The sequence below is a fragment of the Ambystoma mexicanum genome, chromosome 2p (genome assembly GCF_040938575.1).
Source record: "Ambystoma mexicanum isolate Mex_15411 chromosome 2p, UKY_AmexF1_1, whole genome shotgun sequence".
NCBI classification, from domain to species: Eukaryota; Metazoa; Chordata; class Amphibia; order Caudata; family Ambystomatidae; genus Ambystoma; species Ambystoma mexicanum.
In genome coordinates this window covers 1,467,899,836-1,467,918,263 of record NC_090923.1, presented here as the reverse complement: position 1 = coordinate 1,467,918,263, position 18,428 = coordinate 1,467,899,836, and the positions used below count along the sequence as shown (strand labels likewise).

General features: G+C 43.9%; 1 protein-coding gene across 4 annotated transcripts in view; it reads right to left on the bottom strand.

Annotated features, from left to right (window-relative positions):
• The window catches only part of LOC138567628 (uncharacterized), a 534,099-nt gene that overhangs the window by 218,021 nt on the left and 297,650 nt on the right, over window positions 1-18,428 (bottom strand). For all 4 annotated transcript variants that reach the window (XM_069646054.1, XM_069646055.1, XM_069646056.1 and 1 more), the window contains one exon: window positions 12,388-12,498. In XM_069646054.1, coding sequence (XP_069502155.1) covers window positions 12,388-12,498 — 111 coding nt within the window. The remainder of the gene's footprint in view (window positions 1-12,387; window positions 12,499-18,428) is intronic.

The following is an 18,428-nucleotide window of genomic DNA, read 5'->3' as shown; positions in this document are numbered from 1 at the left end:
TAGTTAAGCAATTAACCACCTTGAACCTCGTTTTGTAGAATTAGAGTAGTTAAAAAATGCTCAGTAACTAGAAGGTTCAAGAAATAGTGCTACCTTTAAAAGGTGTGGTTCTAAGAAGAATGCTATCAGAGGAACTCAAACAAGGGTATTCCTGATACTGATCCCTTTGGAGTGTTGGAAGTTCTTCAGCCCAATTAGTTGGGTTTTCAAAATGACTCGACAAGGAAATGAAAAAAGTGTCAGAAAATCCTAGCAAAATTGTTTCCTAGCACTGATCAGAGCTATTTAGGTTATGAGAGTCTGAGGGAGGGATAGAGCAGTGAGGGAGAATGAAAACGGACAGTGGAGTTACTGATCACATCCTCTGACTCGTAACAGATCTCTGAAGTCTGTTGCATTTTCTAATTGTGTCATTTTCACTTCCCCTTCCCCCTGGGGTGTTGTAAGTAAAACAGACTCAGAGCTGTTGCATGCTAGATGTGTATGGGGTCTGCAGGGCCATCAGCTCCTATAGAAATAGACGTGCTGGGAGCTGCCAGGAATGTTGCAGATCAGTAATTCTCTAATAGTGCATATTTCTGCAGTCATCCTGAAACATAATCAAAAAGGAAATGAGTGAAACAAAGAAAGAGGTTTTAGGGACATCCATTTCCTGGCAACCAGCTTGAACAGCATGGTCTATGTATTCAAAAGCTACTGAGAGGTCCAACAGAGCCATGACGGAGGTTCCACCGGCTCAATGATGGAGAGAAGATCATTCATAATCACTGCTAGTGCCACAATAGCTCCAGGACCCATGCCCATAAACCTTCTAATCAAGCAGAATGCAAGCCAAAGAGGGTCTTCAAATTACTCTCCAGTAGAGATGTGGTACATGTTTCTAGGCTTTTATCTAACAATCATCTTAGCAGTGATCCTAAGGTTGGTAAAAATCCAAAAGTCCACCATTGCTTTAAAGAAATGAGTGATCGAAGCATCTTTCAGAGGCCATGAGACATAGCTACACAGTGAACACATGTTAAAACAAAGCAATGGTAGGGGGCACAACTTGAATAAAAAACAGGAAATGGTGAAGTGAAATTTCAGTTGAGTAGGCAGTAGTTCTATATGTATGCATGTATGTAAACATGCATTTATGTATGTATGTGTGTGAGGGTTTTCAAAAGTGAAAACCTAGCTGGCAGGCAATGGCGTGATGTGAAAGTTCTAAGTGGTTTATTAACGTTGGCAAGGGGAGCCCTGTGGGTGACAATAGGAGACAGCATGGCTAGTGCCTTCAAGGTTGGGCTACTACCTAAGGAACTGTCTGAACAGTAGGGTATTCAGTTCTGTCCTGAACTGTAGTGGTTTTGGAGCCTTGCAGATGTCTGGTGGGGTGTTGTTCCACAGTAGATGTGCATGGCAGTAAGTATCTTGTTTAGTGGTCTTTCCTTTCTAGTATGTATTGTTTGGTTTCCAGTGTCACAATACTGCAGCTTCTGGAATTACGCTGAACCTGACTGGCTAGTATTCTATCTAGGTAAGGAGATGGATTCTTAACTAAACACTGTCTTGAATGTAATACAACAGAAAAACAAACCTGCACAATATGGACAGAAGGCAACAGCTGAGAGTTAATTAAGTCCCATCTAGATGTTCCACTCCATACATAGGGGTTATCCATGTAAACAGACCTAAAAATGTGCACTCGGCACTAGCCATTGGCAGTCGTGCTTAACTATTGGCAAGTAAGAAATGGTATGCTGTGTCCATACAGAGAATCGAGGGGGCGTGTAACATTTTGTGCCTGTCTAGTAGCTTGCAACCTGGAATGTGTACCCCTGATGTAAAGATGCCCCACTACCCCTCATCCCCCAAGGGGGCACAAGATACTTGAAATTGTAGAATATAATCACACACAGAATGTATGCTATGAAATTCATACCCACAGTTTAGGCATATATTAAATAACCGATCCATAAATAAAGCCAGAAAGAAAAGCAAAAGCCCTGTAGCTGGGGCAAGATGGAACAGAAGTGACTGGCCTGTCTACCTTAAGCATGTCAAGCTAAGATGTTGCCCTTTAGTTGGAAATGTTTTGCTTTGATACTTAAATGAAGACGCCCATTGCACTAGATCTCAAACGGATGTATGGCCAGGGCACTCACAGACGAGTGGGTAGTGCTGGTGCTTTGGTTGGAAGAGGAATTCCAAAAGCGGGGTCCATTCCAATGGCACATCCGACAGTATTTGAGCCAGAAAGTTAAAGAGAATCTTGCAACAAGAAAAGACATGAGGAAATTAAAAGCTTTACTGGGCGAGGGGTGGCTGAGGGAATGCCCCAGATAGCATTGTTTAACTCCGAGTTCTCCATGTTCTACACAAAACAATCAGAGAACCCACAGATCAGCTTCCCATTCGAAAAGTACCACATATGGAGCAAAAAGAAATCTGGAGATCTGTGCCCAGCCTCCTCAATTTGTTACCGCATTCTCACTGGCATGGAATCATAGAGGTGCCAATGACACCCATTTTACTCCACAACTTCATTAAATACATTTAAACATATGGAACTGGCAGGGAGAAGGCAAGAGTTCAACCAACATGTTCTAAATGGAGATGTGCATGTTTACATGCCATGTCTCAGTTCTTTGGCATCAACTAACAATATTGCAAAAGGTGAGGGAAAATGCTTATTGGCAATCAAATAATAATAAGGAATGTCTAGAAGGGATAATCAAAAAATCATGACAGACTGCCCCACTTGATTTCACCAAATAACACTTTACAGATCAGTACATTAAAGGAATGGTTTGGTAAACATTTTTTATTGCCCCTACGGGTCGGCCATGTGTTTTTAAGCCTAAGTCGCTCGATTTTAGAAAAATTTTCTATGGACCTTACCCGAGTTTTCGTCCATTAAACACACGTGAAAACAGGCAGTAGGGCGCCGCCATTTTGTGATAATCTTATCACTTGCCGCATTGCCCTCGCTGACTTGCTTTAGCGGCACTAAATCATATCCCCCGCCCCTGAGCCTGACATTATCAAAACATTCATATTCCCCGCCTCTCTCCATGACGTTTCTGTGTTGCGTAGGCAAACGCGCTCAGTCGTCTTCTACGTGACTTCACACAGAACCCGGAAACCAACACAGATCAACTCACAACACAGCGCGCCACAATTCAGAATATGAAACTGTACTTTAAAATCAAACAGCAACACGGTACATTTGGTAAAGTACATTTATTTGACATTAAATTCTATAGAATATTCAGCAATTGCCATATGAACTCGGAATGCCATTTATTTTCTTTTATCTCTATCCGCAAATCCGTAAAAGTTTATTGTGAGTCACGCGCTGTTCCTTTATGCTATACAGGGTGTTGGTTTTCGTTAAAAGAAGCACTTTGGTTGCACGGTGAACCACAAGGCTGTTCCATCAAGTAGGCACTAGGCCAGCGTAAAGGTTGATATGTTGCTTCTAGCCGCTAGTACCTCGTAAGGGCATATGGGCCCTTGGCGATCGTCCCATAAGATCGTCAAAGTGGTGCAGTTGTTTACGATAATCTGCAGCTGGCGGTTGAAAAAACCATCTGCCGGGGTCTGAAACTGGTGGCAGTAGCAGTAGGGTAGGATATACCTGTTTTGAAAACAAAAATTATAATTAGTCTCGCCAGCCGATCTTTATTAATATTATTCATTTTATTTATTACGGCCGAGCTGAAACTATTTGCTTTCAAGGATAGTGCAATGGAGTATGTTCGGCTCTAAAATCAATGCGAAAAGTAACGAAATAAATCGAGGTTAGCACACAATGAGAAACGACTGTTTGTCTACATGCGTGTGGAATGTGGACCTGTATGCCCCTGTGCCCGCTACAAGGACGATCCCACAAACGTTTTCCTAGCTCTTCATTCATTCATTTATTCATGCATCCATTCATTAATTCTTCATTCTGGTATAAAAGCGTCTAAAGAGTTACTTACATAATATTTGCAATTTCCATTGTGTCTCTGCGTAATGCAGTCCGTAAATCCCACTGTGCTCTTGACAATGATTTTTCGTATACTGAACTAACATGAAACTCGGTCTAATTTCAGAATTTTCTGCCTTATCGTCTCTTACGTTATTGCACCCCCCCCCTTCAAATGAAGTTCTTTCGGCATGGTCCCTGTCTCTCAAGGTAAAAAAACAATAGAACCTTATACTGCCAGTGCGAGTTGTGGGCCTCTTCAGGGCGCGAGCTGAAAATCAAAGCCGCTGACCATCACTAGAAATGAGCATACATTCTTTCTTTGCAACATCCCGTAGTAAAGCCATCTGTGAGAACTTGAAGTTTCGAATCCATCTATGTACTGCGCCTCAATGTGCAAATGAGAACTGGCTTCTCTCCCATCTGCAACGGCTCGCTTGGCGCGTTCTAAGGCCCCCAATTTTGTCCTCGTTGTCTGCGAGCTTTGAAGCCCCAAAGAACCATAACTATTGAGACTTAATTTTTTGGGGAAGGTCAGGGAAAGTATAAAGTACCCGAGGAGTTGAGTTGAAAGTGAGATTTATTGTTTGTTTGTTTTATTATTTGCAATACGCAAGCCTCCCCTCGGTTAACAGTGTGCAGCATTTACATGAGATTGCGAAAATTAGTTACATCAACAAAAATATATACATACACATATAGACAGGACCAGCAATATGAAGTGAGTAGAGAGAGAATTCAAAGATGACACCCAGGTTGTTCGCCACCCAGGATGGTGAAGGTAGGGGTTAGGGTTAGCATACTTTGTATGTACACTGTACAATAACATTTATTTACAAAAAGACAATCGTATTACAATTATTTAAACCAGGATTTGTACTTCACAACCAGCTCTCCTTTGGGTGGACATGGCACAGTGGCAATGTCGGGTGGCAATGGATCAGTGCTCTGCACAGAAACGTTCAAAATTCCATATCTGTGATTCTCTAATACAGCAACAATAAGGCTTTTGACAAAGTCGAACTCCATTTCTTCATAGACTGGTTTGATCACCCATTGCTTACTTCTTTTTGAAAAGGCCTTAGTGTAGCAAGGCATCCTTACATTACCCGTAGCCCTAGATTGTTCACGGCCGAGATTCTCGTTATGGGCCAAGACGTCTCATGCCCTGTATGCTGAAATGCAAGCGCTTTGGCCTGTACTTTAGGCACATATTGTGGAACACCTCCAAACCTCCTGTGACAGAAGTCTGTCAATCCCCTCAAATCTCTTGATAGAGTTTTATCGAAAACAATCTTCTCAATGGCTTTGTGTGTCGGTGAAGATGGATTCAACCACTTCTTCTTCCGTGCCTCCACTGGGGACAAAGGGCCATGTTCACATTGGTGGAAATGTAGGTTTTCTGACCAGCGGTGCACGTTGGTACAGTGGTGCATCGGTGACCGCCATTTTTCAAGTAGTATTTCCCCTGACCCTTCACAAGTTTTGGAGCTCCACCAAAGATGGTTGCTGATAGACTGGGACCACTCTGAAATACTTTCCAAACCTTTTTTTTCCCCCTGCAGCCGAGATTTTCTTATTGATTGATTTAGCAAGATGCCATACGTCAAATTGATGTTTAATATGTGGGAACTGCTCTCTCAATGTCTTGGCAATTGAAACGTGTCTGTCCGTGGCTATGAGGTCGATGTGCATTCCCTTCGATTGAAGATATTCCACTGATTTTATAAATCCTAGTTTCTCCATGGCCACTGAGGATGTACATTGTGTTACCTGCACGACCACCGAACTCACAATTTTCTTACTATCCATGTCCTGAAAGTGGTAGGTGCAGTACTTGGCAGAAAATCCAGGGCTGCCGCACTGTCCATCGCCGGCTAACCTGAATCGTTTGCCTTTGAATGTACTTGCTAGAGACAATTGTTCAATTTTCCAAGCATCACTAATGGCCGGAAACAGATAATCATGTTGGTATTTGTAGTACTGCATTTTTAAATGAAATGGAGTCCCACAAACTGAAAGAAAGACTCTAACTTTCTAAAACTGGACAAACTAAAAAGTGAGGCAGCTGCACACAGTAGATTGCCTGCTGGCAGTTTCCCCAGCATCGGTTGTACAGACCATGAGAACGTATGATTTAATCTACAGGCGGCATTTATTTTGACATTACTGCCTTGTTTTTGACGAGTCACATGAATCAATGGCTTCCCACATACTTTCCCTCTAACTGTATGCCCACATTTCAGCATACTTATAATATTCATCAAACAACTGTCGAATACTATGTATTTGCCCTCTTTCATTAGACTGTCATCCTGCGTCAAAGTTTTTTCGGCCTGTGACGTTGAGGACATATCACCACATTTGAAAGAAATATCGCTGCTATCAAGTTCTGATGCGTCGGTAAATGCTGCTGCTGGTTCATTCTCTGTCATTTCAACATCTGCTACTTCAACATTGATGGGAGAACACAACAATGTCGACAGCTTTTTTGGTGGCAATTTTTTGGCGGGTGTAGGTTGTGTGAATTGATCTGCGACTACTTCAGAGCTATCTTCAATACATCCAGCATCATGTTGTGGTGGTGGTGCGGTCGCACTGTAGCAATGGTCCTTTACAACTTTACTGGATTCTCCGGACACATTCATTTCATGTTCTGGCCATTGGACATGAGCATCTCTAGTCTCAACATGCAGCGTCTGAATTAATAGTTCCTCTATAGTGTAAATGGTCTGGCAAGCAACATCTCTCATTCGCTTCACTGTCTGTGTATGTATAGTTCGGACACCCACGGGTAACTAGAGGATAGATTGGAAAAGGGATGTTCATTTTAAACACAAGATAAAGTATAGTACAATTGACTGGAAAAAAAATATAAAATAGTCCCCAGCACAAAAAATATTCTAAAGTTATGAACTGTTTGTAACTAACCTTATTTTTGTTTCTTTTCTTTGCAACTTTTTTGACTCGACCTTCAACATCTGCACGCTGTTGCTCCGATTCGTATCCTCTGCAACGACTATATTTTCTGTATCCGCATAGACAGCACGAAATGAGGCTCCATCGGCTCCCTGAAACTTAGTATTTTCATTACTGTGTATCAAAATATTGTTAGCATAAAACACATGTGAGGACGAACACACAGGTACATCTCAATAGCCAAACACGATTTAAACATTGTGTGGAACAATCAAACGACAAGTATCCGAGCTCTGATGACCTAGTTCGATGGAGCTGTCAGTATCCATACCTCTGGCTCTGCATGGACTGCCACGAATGATTGTATTGAAGAGGAGGCATCAGCAACTCCCTGAAACACAGTACTTGCGTTAGTATGGTTTTCAATATTGTAAAAATAACACACACTTGGGGTCGACGGCACAGGTACATATAAAGAGATAACCACAAATGTGGCAATGTCTAAAAGAATCAAGGAATATTTAAATATGATCAGATTTAATCGACTTATTTCTCCGATTTCTTTACATCTGCATCATCTAAATGGGATCTTGTGATTGTAGTGGAAGCTCCATCGTCTCCCTGAAACACAGTACTTGTGTTAATAGGGAAGAAAGTATAGCAGATGGAATCACGTTATATGATCACGCTCGATGGAGCTGTCAGTATCCATACCTCGTACTGCTGAAGAATATCTATGGATGTTGTAAATGTGGTGCGCACTTCCGAAAGCTGTTGCGCCGATTCGTATCCGCATGGTCCCGCTTCCCCTGGAATTACTTGAATGTCAGGCTCTGCATCAAGCGCATGGGTTGACGCTTCAACAACTGCCTGAAACATAGTATTTGCATTAGTAAGGATTACAATATTGAAAACACAACACACACTTGGGGTCGACCGCACAGGTACATATCAATGGCTAACCACGAATAAAACATGGTGTCGAACAATCAAACTACAAGTGTTCCAGTCCTGATGATCGCGGTCGATGGAGCTGTCAGTATCCATACCTCGTGCTGCTGAAGAACATCTAGGGCTGTTGTCAATGTGGTGGACGCTTCAGCATCTCCCTGAAAGACAGTACTTGCATTAGTATGGATAACACTAATTATAACTGAAAACAAACACCAGGGGACGACAACTAAGGTGTATATCAATTGGAAAGCACTAACCAAACAATTGGTAAAATAATCACACGATACATAAAAACTATTACTTGACATGCATAAAACAAGTCTGTAGCGGTATAGCCAAGTATGATTACCTGATACGCGCTAGAAGTGGTTGATAACTGCGGGCACGTCACGGATGTAGAATGTTCTTGCTTCAGATTCAGTGGATAGTCAAGCAGTTTTAAAGGTAAATTATTGTTTGATGATGAAATGCAAATATTAAAAAATTGCCATATAAACCGACAGAATACTTGAGAATAATGCTATTGAAAATGCGCAATATAGTACAGTTCCCTGTGCCCATATATAGATTTCCTTTGGGGGTTATAAAATCGAAAAATAATTTATTGATAAATGTCATTATTCAAAAAGCTATACACTCATATCAATATCGAAAGTATTACAAGGGACACAACACCTAAAATATCAATTAATCCATTCGGCTACCTACACACTACCGCAAGTCCTAAAGCTAGATTCGGACACTTGACTCACCAGTGGCGGAATGTGGACGAATAGAGTTGGAATAGCGTTTGCGAGCAATTTTCGTGTCGTTTGCCGTTTATTCTTCTTTGTTACCCAAGAAGTTGCGTACATGTTCGAGGAAAAGTGCCGGCTGCAGATGCGGTATTGATCACCCCTCTTGTCCTCTAAAACTTGTTGGACTCTACTTTCCAGCTCATCCAGTGGATATCCGCAATGTCTTACCCATTCTCTTATACGATCAACAGTTTTCGGGAATACATGCATTGTAGTGCCTTCAGATTTAACATGGGTCTTCGAAGGGCAACCGCTAATCGAACAGGCAGGCATTGTTGAAAATTCTGAAAAGTAAATATCAAGATTATTATAAAACCTTGATGAATAAAAATGTCATAAAAAAGTAAATGAACCATACCATGCTCAATGCAAGGTTTGTTTTGGTCGCCGGAACTATACCAGTTTATCATGTGCGGCTTAGTATTTGCATAAGTTACAGAATTTTTTTTAATTATGTGACTAAACTCTGAACATGTGACTCGTCCCTTGGATGTTCTGTCCTGCACGAAAAGGAAACATGCTTACATTATAGACTGGACCCCCGAAGGATGCAATTCGATGACAATTGACACAGATGAAAATAAATAGATCTATTGATAGCATAACACTTGAAACTCAAGTGAATAGCAATGAGACCAATGACCATAGCTCTATTGGGTACTGTAATCGCAAATAGATAGAAATGTAAAAATGTCCGAAACATGACTAGGATACATGGCCTTACCTTGACCAACAAACAGTTGGATTCAGCAGGCCGAGCAGTATGTTGCAGGAGAACAGGTAGATGGCCACAGGTAGCACACTGACGAGTTTGCTCGAAGCGGTCACAGACAGCACGACGACAAGCAGATTAGCATAGATCTCAGTGCTTCTCAGGCAGAAGGTTCAGGAGCACAAAGATGTTCTCATGAGACATATCAAGTGGTTTATAAAGTATTAGAAACAGGGGTGTGTTTGTGAATGAATGACGTGTGTATGTCGTGGTATTATGTGGTTTGCAGGGGGGCGGTCTGCCTCAGGGGAGGCCTGCCTGGAGACACGGGGTCTGAGGAGGCCATGTGAGCGATGGCCCCTGGGCATGGGATACCTTTTGAAGTGTACATGCTGTTTGGCACCTTGGCCGTTTGCGCCCGTGACAGCCCCCATGCCAGAGCTCATCCCCGGGTGCGAACCGCCTTTGATAGAGGGGGGTGGGATGGATGGGCCTGGGGCGTGCAGATAAGGCACAGGAAGACTGCTGAATGGAGACACACTTATGTGGATTGCAGGGGGGCGGCCTGACAAGGGGTCTGAGGAGGCCATGTGAGCGATGGCCCCTGGGCGTGGGATACCTTTTGAAGTGTACATGCTGTTTGGCACCTTGGCCGTTTGCGCCCGTGACAGCCCCCCATGCCAGCGCTCATCCCGGGTGCGAACCGCCTTTGATAGAGGGGGGTGGGATGGATGGGCCGGTGGGCATGCAGGCAAGTGTGTGGGAGCGAGGGGCCATCAGGCCCCTCTCATCCTTTACTTCTCAGTAGAAACTCTGACCAAGTGCCTCCAGTAGTGGGTTCGCCCCTTGCCCTTATGTGATGTTAACTTTGGTTGACATTCGCGTAGATGGGACCACTGAGCAGGACACGGGACATCCTTTTTTGTACCCCCTTTCCAATCCATTTTGGTGACCAGGCCTCACTGCGCACAGCACATGGCCCCCACCCTCGTTGCCACTCTGACTGGAAAACTCCAGAGGTATTTGCAACAGCTAATAAATGTAACACATCACTCTTCCTCTTCGATCACTGTCCTGCATGTGAACCAGCCTGAACTAAGCACATAGCTCGTTCATCTCCACAAACGTGTCCTCAATACTTGCATGCATTATTGAGAATATATTATGTTAGCTTAGATAGTGACCACCCTGCTTCACAGCGACCTGACCTTCACCCATTCGGAGCACAGATGTCTGACGTCCATCCTTGAATGGAGACACACTTGATTCATTTAAAAAATCGAAACAACCTGTGTTAAAATATATGTGTTGTTTTATTTTGTATCTTAATTTGATGACACAAAAATACAAGACTTTACACATTGTACAGGTCAGGTTGCAGCACAGTGAGAGAAAATCCCCTGTACTGACCGCTGTCACTCGGGAACGTTTCTCTTATGGCACGAACGGCACAGGCAGTTATTACTCTTCGAACGCGGTGTCCAAGCCTCCCGTGAAGCCACCATGTAAAGGAACGATAGGCCACCAGCCTTTACCACCTGTGAAAAGGAATGAAGCAAACTGTTTTTAAATGACTAAGATAAGTTTAATAAACGTTTGTTGTCAATGACAATTCTTGTAACTAATGGCATTCTGCTCAGACAAATGCTATCTAGACACTGCACACTATTGAACGACTTTTATGCGTTACAATGATATGTATATGTAATTTTGGATATAGTAGAAGACCATGAAATAGGAGTGGCATGACAAGCAGAGTATACTTACTCGTTACTCGGACGAACAGTTGTGCGAAGTTCGTGCATAAGCACCATCATTATCCTCAACACGGACCGTGTGAGGCAGGCTGCCCTGAAGTCTGGCAGCTTGGTGATGCATTGCGGTCGTGGCTCGCCTTCCGAAATGTAGGCCACGCATCCCGAGTTTTCACAGCAGCAGCAGTTCTCGTCCTCGGTTGGCATTAGCTCGCACGGATTGCATGCACCAGGTGGAAACACCGTCCATGCGACTAGGTCCAGGCTCTTCAGCTGTTGAATCGTCCTCGTAACTGCTGTTCGAAGACCCATCTTTTTCGCGTGTTTCCCTTTCCAGTAGTTCCTCCTCAGTATACTCAGGCTCGTAAATGTAGGGCATTATTGTAGCCATTGTGTGTTAAACAAACTAAAATAATTTATAGCGGTGGTACTGGTATCTGTTCACACGGGCTACAAGCAACGAAGGTATCTGAGCAGAGCACAGAAACGAGTCACAGAATACTCAAAGTAACACAGAGAGAGGAATGGAATCGAAAATCTGCTGCTGTGTGTTGTGAAACGGTCTGTTTATACTTATTGAGGATAGAGGCGTCCTGCCATTTCCATGGCGTCACATCATTAGCTGAAGCGCAGCGAATGTTGACACGAGACGTGCTTTGGCGTTGTGAAATGGGCGGTACGCGTCTGCTGATGACAGGCTCAGGGGCGGGGGATATGATTTAGTGCCGCAAAAGCAGGTCAGCCAGGGCGATGGGGGAAATGATATGATTATCACAAAATGGCAGCTCCCTGATGCCTGTTTTTGCGTGCGTTTAATGGATGAAAACTCGGGTAAGGTCCATAGGAAATGTTTCCAAAATCGAGCGACTTAGGCTTAAAAACACATGGCCGACCCGTAGGGGCAACAAAAAATTTTACCGAACCATTCCTTTAATGCCTTGCTTGTTAAACGAAAAGCTAGAATGCTATTATTCAGTAGATTAATGTCACTAACTCACATGACTCATCATTTTCATGCATCCTTAGCCACAGTGGTGTATGGTTTCAGAAGCAAGGTTCAGTGTTTGGATTAGAGTGTTGGTTTGAAAATGTGGTGTTTATGAAAGAGAATTAGCCCGCCTACAGAGTCGGATCCTCCTTTATCCACTTTTGCATTACTCACCATCTGGGATGGCTAACGACAACAAACTTAATGCCACAGAGTGTAAAGCAACAACAGAAACAAAGACTTGAATTGCAGTAGAAACACACACTTTTTCCATCATCCTTTACACAGCGCAGCCATTTACCACTCACCTGACACATGGAGAACAGAAGGTATTCTCTTAGAGCCAGGATTGAACGTAGGGAGGAGCACTTCCTCTTCACTGTCTCTTAACAAGCTCGCTGAAGAGTCAAGAAGAGGGTCTAGTATGAAAGGCAACAAGCAATACATTAATGACTTACAGTGCGCAATAAGTTACAATAGAGCTATTACATCGCAATATTGCAAGTGTTCACATATTATTGGAATCCCCAGGATTGTTGTAATTAAAATGTTTTCTAAAATTTCTAGTACATTCTTATGGTGTTTGCTGGAGTACAGAGCCCTCAGGGGTGAGGTGCATGTCAAAAAACAGTCAATTTGGATCACTGGTAGATAACAGGGGGCAACTGCTGTTAGAAAAGATTTCTCTTGAAGCAAACTTTCTTCCATGGTCTATGGACCCCTAAACCTTTTGCATTTGTTTCTGCATCCTGATCTGACTTTTTACAGTGGAGCACAGCCCTCAGCTGCACTCCACTGGGGTTTAGGTCATTGTTACGGGGACATTGGCATGTCCTTCAGCCTGTTAGTACTAAGAAACGCTGTTTCTCTTAGTCTAACGACTCTGGTGCCACTGGTTGGTAACATTTTATCATTGCGTAAAATACCTTACAGTATCGTGCAATGGGGCCATTGTGTTTTACGGCCCTAGACACTCTCAGGATTTTTTGGTGGTTGTACAATGTGCCTTAGAACAGACTGGTGGCAGTAGTAGCTCTTTCTTATCTTTGTGTAACTTTTTACTGTGGCGTACCGTGTTTATCGTGTTTGGCCCAAGACTGTTGCTGGTGTCCAAGATGGCCGTGCCACAAGATCTTTTGTCTGTCCCTTTGGCCATTTTGTTCTCGGACCTCCCCATGCCTTTCCAGGTGCAGGACTTTCTTATTTGGGCATGCAGTTGCCTGAGAAAACTTTTTCTTCCCCAGGTCCCTGCAGGTCATGTGTGTAGGCATCGAGGAAGTGGGCTGGAACTGTCAGGTCCCAATTCACATTACTGGTGTCAAGGTGTCTGGTGGGCATGAGAGCATGAGGACCCCAATGGTTCTAGAATGTACCCGTGCTGGCGTGCATGCATGCATGGTGCAGATCTTCCGATTGTTGGGCCTGGTGCGAGCACTCGCCTAACATTGGATATGGGGAAGGTCCTGGTGTCCATTCCAGTAGATCAGCAACAGATTTTAACAAGCCTGTAGAAGGAACCAAGTATCCTGAAGAGCCATGGAGAACAAAGGAAGATCCAGAGATGCACTGAGGAGGGCTGTCACCCAAATCCAGTTGTTGTCCCGGTCGAGCCCTGAACTAAGCTTGATCTCAGAAGATCTGTGAAGGTGCTTTGAACCGTTGGAGTGGTGGGACTAATCATTCTCGACGCCTCCTCGTAACCCTGCAAGCAAGCCGTCTCAGAAGTGTCACTTGGACATCCAGTGGACTGGCCACCCGAAACGTTGGGTACCATGCAGTAGCGTTGCTGTTTCAAGTTTTGACGCAAGAATTTGGGGAATCTCAGCTTGTCCTGGAAAGCACCTTTTTGAATTGTCTGATGGATGAGTGTGGAGCCCTGTATTGAGTTACTGGAGCTGCTGTGTCTTTAACAAACTCTATAAAGACCACAAGGCGGTGCGGAGCATCGGCGCAGTGTCTGGCAGTGAGTCCAGTCACTCGCCAATGTCCGCCGGGAGTCGCCAGAGAGCATTCTTGCTGCTGTGGTTATGATATGATATGGCCTTTGTAACCCGCCTATACACAAGTGTTTCCCCATGATAACAAACATGGGGGTGACAACGACAGAATACATGTATTTATTATTATTTTAATTATTTTCTCCGAGCCTCATATAGAGAGCTGTGTTGTAACTGCTAAGGCCCTATGTTAACCGGTGTACCAGTGCTAATGTTTTGGATTAATTCAAAGTGTTCTCATTGGCTTGGAATTAGCATTGAGAGACAATTATTACAAAACAAAAAAAAAAAGATTTACAAGTCAGATTTGATATGGAAGAATGGGTTGTTTACTATCAACTTGTACTTACATTTTTATACCAATTTCATATACAAGAACCAAACTTGCGTTCACAACCTCGAATGGAAATTTAAAATGAAATGTGAAGAAGAGTTAGTTGAGAATGGAATAGAGAATTACCATCTCCCCATCTGACTTGCAATACAACAAAACAAATAGTCTCCAATATTCTATGCAGTTTTGCAAAAGTAATAAGGCATACATCTCCATTGTGGTTGCTCATGAGCTTGTTTCATGAGCCTAAACATGTAATACAAAAGGAAACCTCTGTGTAAGTCAATATGTTCTCCGTTTCCCGAATTCTAATGCTCAAACAAACGTGGGAGGAGGGTTGCAACCTGTGAAGTGGCTCTGTAAAGCAGACTGCTGTTGGTGGCGGCACTGTCAGCCCAAGATCAAAGTCAATGGAGGAAAAGTGTGTAGCTTTTTCAACAGGACATTCAACTGGACTTCAGGGAGGTAAGACTGCCCTGGGGCCTCAAACTTGAAGTTGAGCCCGGATTATGTGACTACAATCTGCTGGCCTGTGCGGTGTAAACCATCCGAAGTTGCTGTGTTCGTGGCGGTTCCAGAAAGTGTGTTTCTAGAATCGGTGAAGGGGGTTGGTACTCAGGGACTTTGGGAAACTGCCTGTGTGGGGGTCCCAGGTCCCAAACTGTTAATTGACAGCGGGTCTACAGTTGTAGCTAATTCAGGCAACCGGCATGTATCCAAACCGGATAAAAAACTCTTTAAGTGTAGGGGATGGGGCGGGTCGAAGATAGATGCAACAGGCCACAACAATTGCTGGAAAAGACTTTGCCAGCCCTTTCTGAAGAGGATTGCGGCACAACAAAAGTTATGATCCATGCAGAAAGACTCAGACCCCCCCCAATTCCTTCCCCAAATCACCCTCAGCAAAGAAGGGCGGGAGGGCATGGGAGTCCCTGCTCGGATTTTGGAGCCCGAGCTGAGGGTGTCGTGGAGCCAAAGGGAGTGACATGACAAATTCACACAATGCTGGAGCCCAAAGGGGGAGACCAGGGGGTGATGCAAGAAGAAGTGCTTAGTGCCTCCACCCCCAGAAGAGTGTTGAGAAAACCAAAATCCATGAGCTGACCTTGGAGGTTGCTAAATCACTGCTGCCTAAAATCACAGTGGCTGAAAAAAGCAGGGGCAAAATAACGCTTTAAAGAAACCAGAATGGGTGCAGAAAAACACGGGACATATAGCAAACAATGAACTATTGGAAAGGGTGGAGGGGTTAGTGGGGGCATCAGTTGCAACAATGCCAGGGGAAAAGCCATAGCTGTCCCTTCACCTGAACGCTCCCAACAAAGTGCTGTTCAAGGCGCCTGTCCCGTTCCTGTTTGAGAAGAGGAAAGCGGCTGGGGGAGAAAGCCGAGCACTACAAGTGAGATTGGAAGGACACAGTACCTTGGAGAGGGCGGTTGGAAGACATATTGCCCCTGGCATTAGCACTCCGAACTATGAAGGCTCTTCGGGGGGCAAGTTGAATGAACCAACAGTCGAAACCTCATTAAGGATTGATATCGCCAGAATAGAAAGAATGATTAAAATGGTGGACTCTGGTTGTTTAAGGGCCCAGGCGACTGAGCCCTTGGGGGCTGAGGGGTTAGGAACACCACCAAATGAAAAACGGGTGGAGTGTGGCCATTAAATTACTGCTGCTCATGGGCACCTTGAAAAAACCCTTGGTGATGGAAAGGACATTTTGTACATCAGCCATGAAGAAGTGGAAGGGCAAGGGGACCTATTGCCATCAATTCTTCATTACTCCTCATATATAATCCAACACAGGAGGGGTGGGGGGAATGGCTTAAAAGGAAGCCACACTGGCAGAGACAGGTTCACTGTTTTGGATTCACAGAGTATGACTGGCCCCCTTCCTGAAACTTTATGAATCTATTAACGATAACATGGAGGATCAGGCAACTCTGAATGCTATGCTACATCCAAAAATTCTGTTTATTGAGGGCTATATCATAGCTGTCAAGGAGAGGGAAGATCTGGGCCAAAATATAAGGAAAGCCTTTGGAATGTCCAGAATACTGTGAGCAGTGTCCTTAGCATTACTTTACGACGACAGGAGGAGCTACCCGAATCGCAACCGTATCAGGCGGTGCGAGAATCGACTATATAAGAACCAGAAAAAGAGCCTCCACAAGTGGGGAGTGTGAATACACTATTGGAAGCCCCAGCCATTGAAATTCCTATTTTAGGAGGAGCATTGGCTGAAGAAAAGAATCCTTAAAATCTAACGACTCGAGAACATTTTTGAGAAACCTATCCAGCCATCCTTATTCTTGGTCAGGGTGAACACAAGAATAGAAAACCGAATAAAAAGAACATGGGGGACTCAGTGGAACAAATGTCGGAACCTTTGATGGTGGCTACAGGCCCTAAGGAGGCCACGGATAGAGAGTAGTTAGCATTCTTACTGGACCCGTCTGTTTACTCCATTGAAAACAATGAGCACCGAGTTAGCCCACATTAAATGAGCCCGATATCAGGGTTGATTGTCTGGATCCTGAACCAGTGAATCGTAAAACGGAAGTAGATATCCAAGAGGTGAAATGTCGGACCTTATCAGAGAAAGCTGCTACTGCAAATAGGGACCTCCCTTCTACCATGGAGACACCTTTTGACTTCCAAGACTTTAAAGTTAAGGATTCCAACTTGTATCCCCATAGGGCTGCAGAAGTATGGGAGGAGTGGATGTATGGCCCCTTGGGGACAGCCGATAGCTTTATGACATTGGCCTTGAAGAGATCCGCAGAGGAAATGGTCTATAAGCGGAAAGCACGAATCCTATTGGGAGTGATGGAACAGCTAGTAAGCCCAAGAAGATGGGGGAAAAGGGCCAGATAAACCACCCAATAGAAATGAGTCAAGGAGTTTGAAATTGGAAAGGATGGTGGATAGAGAGGACGAATTACCCCTGAATAGACGAAACGTCTTGGACCTCTTACACTGTGTCTCAAACATAAGACAAATTCGCTTTGATCATCTGGCTCTAATTGAATTTGTAAATGAGATTCGGCTGGACGCAGCGTACCTCCACATCCATTTCCCAATTGTGAAATATTCACACCTTGAAGCCAGTGTTAGTCTTGGGATAACAGGCTTGGACCTGACACCATTATGTGAATCTCATATAGAGGAAAAGGAAGAAATTACTGCTACCTCCATTCAGCCTGCAATTTGCTTAAATATATTGAGCTGTATAAAGATCTAAGGAGACGTGAGGAGGATGGTAATGGTGTTCTCAGCCCCACTACCAGGACATCAGCCGGGATCGAGCAACTAGAGCTCAGAGAAAAGGGGCAGCCCTTTACGCATACATTTAATATAAAGGTTCGCTGCAAAGGAGGTTCTGAGAGCGAGAGAAGGGTTGAAATCACAGAGGAGAGAGATTTAGAGATGGTCGAGAAGGATTCAAGGCCATGGCTGCCTGTTGTGTAGATGGGGCAGAAATCTAATTAGCTGATTAAAGAGGGATGTTGTAAATTTCGATCAATGGCCTCATGAAACACCGAGGGACATACTCACCTTCCCGAAAAGGAGGAGGTTAAATTGGGAGATTTTGATTTAATCTGTTTCTAAGAGACTTGGCTTCGCCATAAGCTATATCTGGATGGCTTCTAAATCCTGCAATCAGTGGCCTAAGGGGAAGAACATTGTCAGGTCTACTCATGGTCGCTCGTAATGGTATGGGTATAGAAGTGAGCAGAATCATCAACCCAACCCCATATATTCAAATGGTGGAGATGCAATGAGATTCGCAAAAATTACAGCACACATACAGCTACAGGAAAAATCTGACGATCTATAATTTATATTGAAACCAGACAGCAGTGGGTGAGGACGAATTCATTGAGAAAGTTTCAAAATGAATTGATGAGGCTCTCATTGGGGAAGGTAAAAGATCCCTCATAATATGTCCCTCTACCTGTGGAATTCCTCCAGGCTCTATCCTATCGCCATGGCTCTTCAACATCTACCTGGCCGC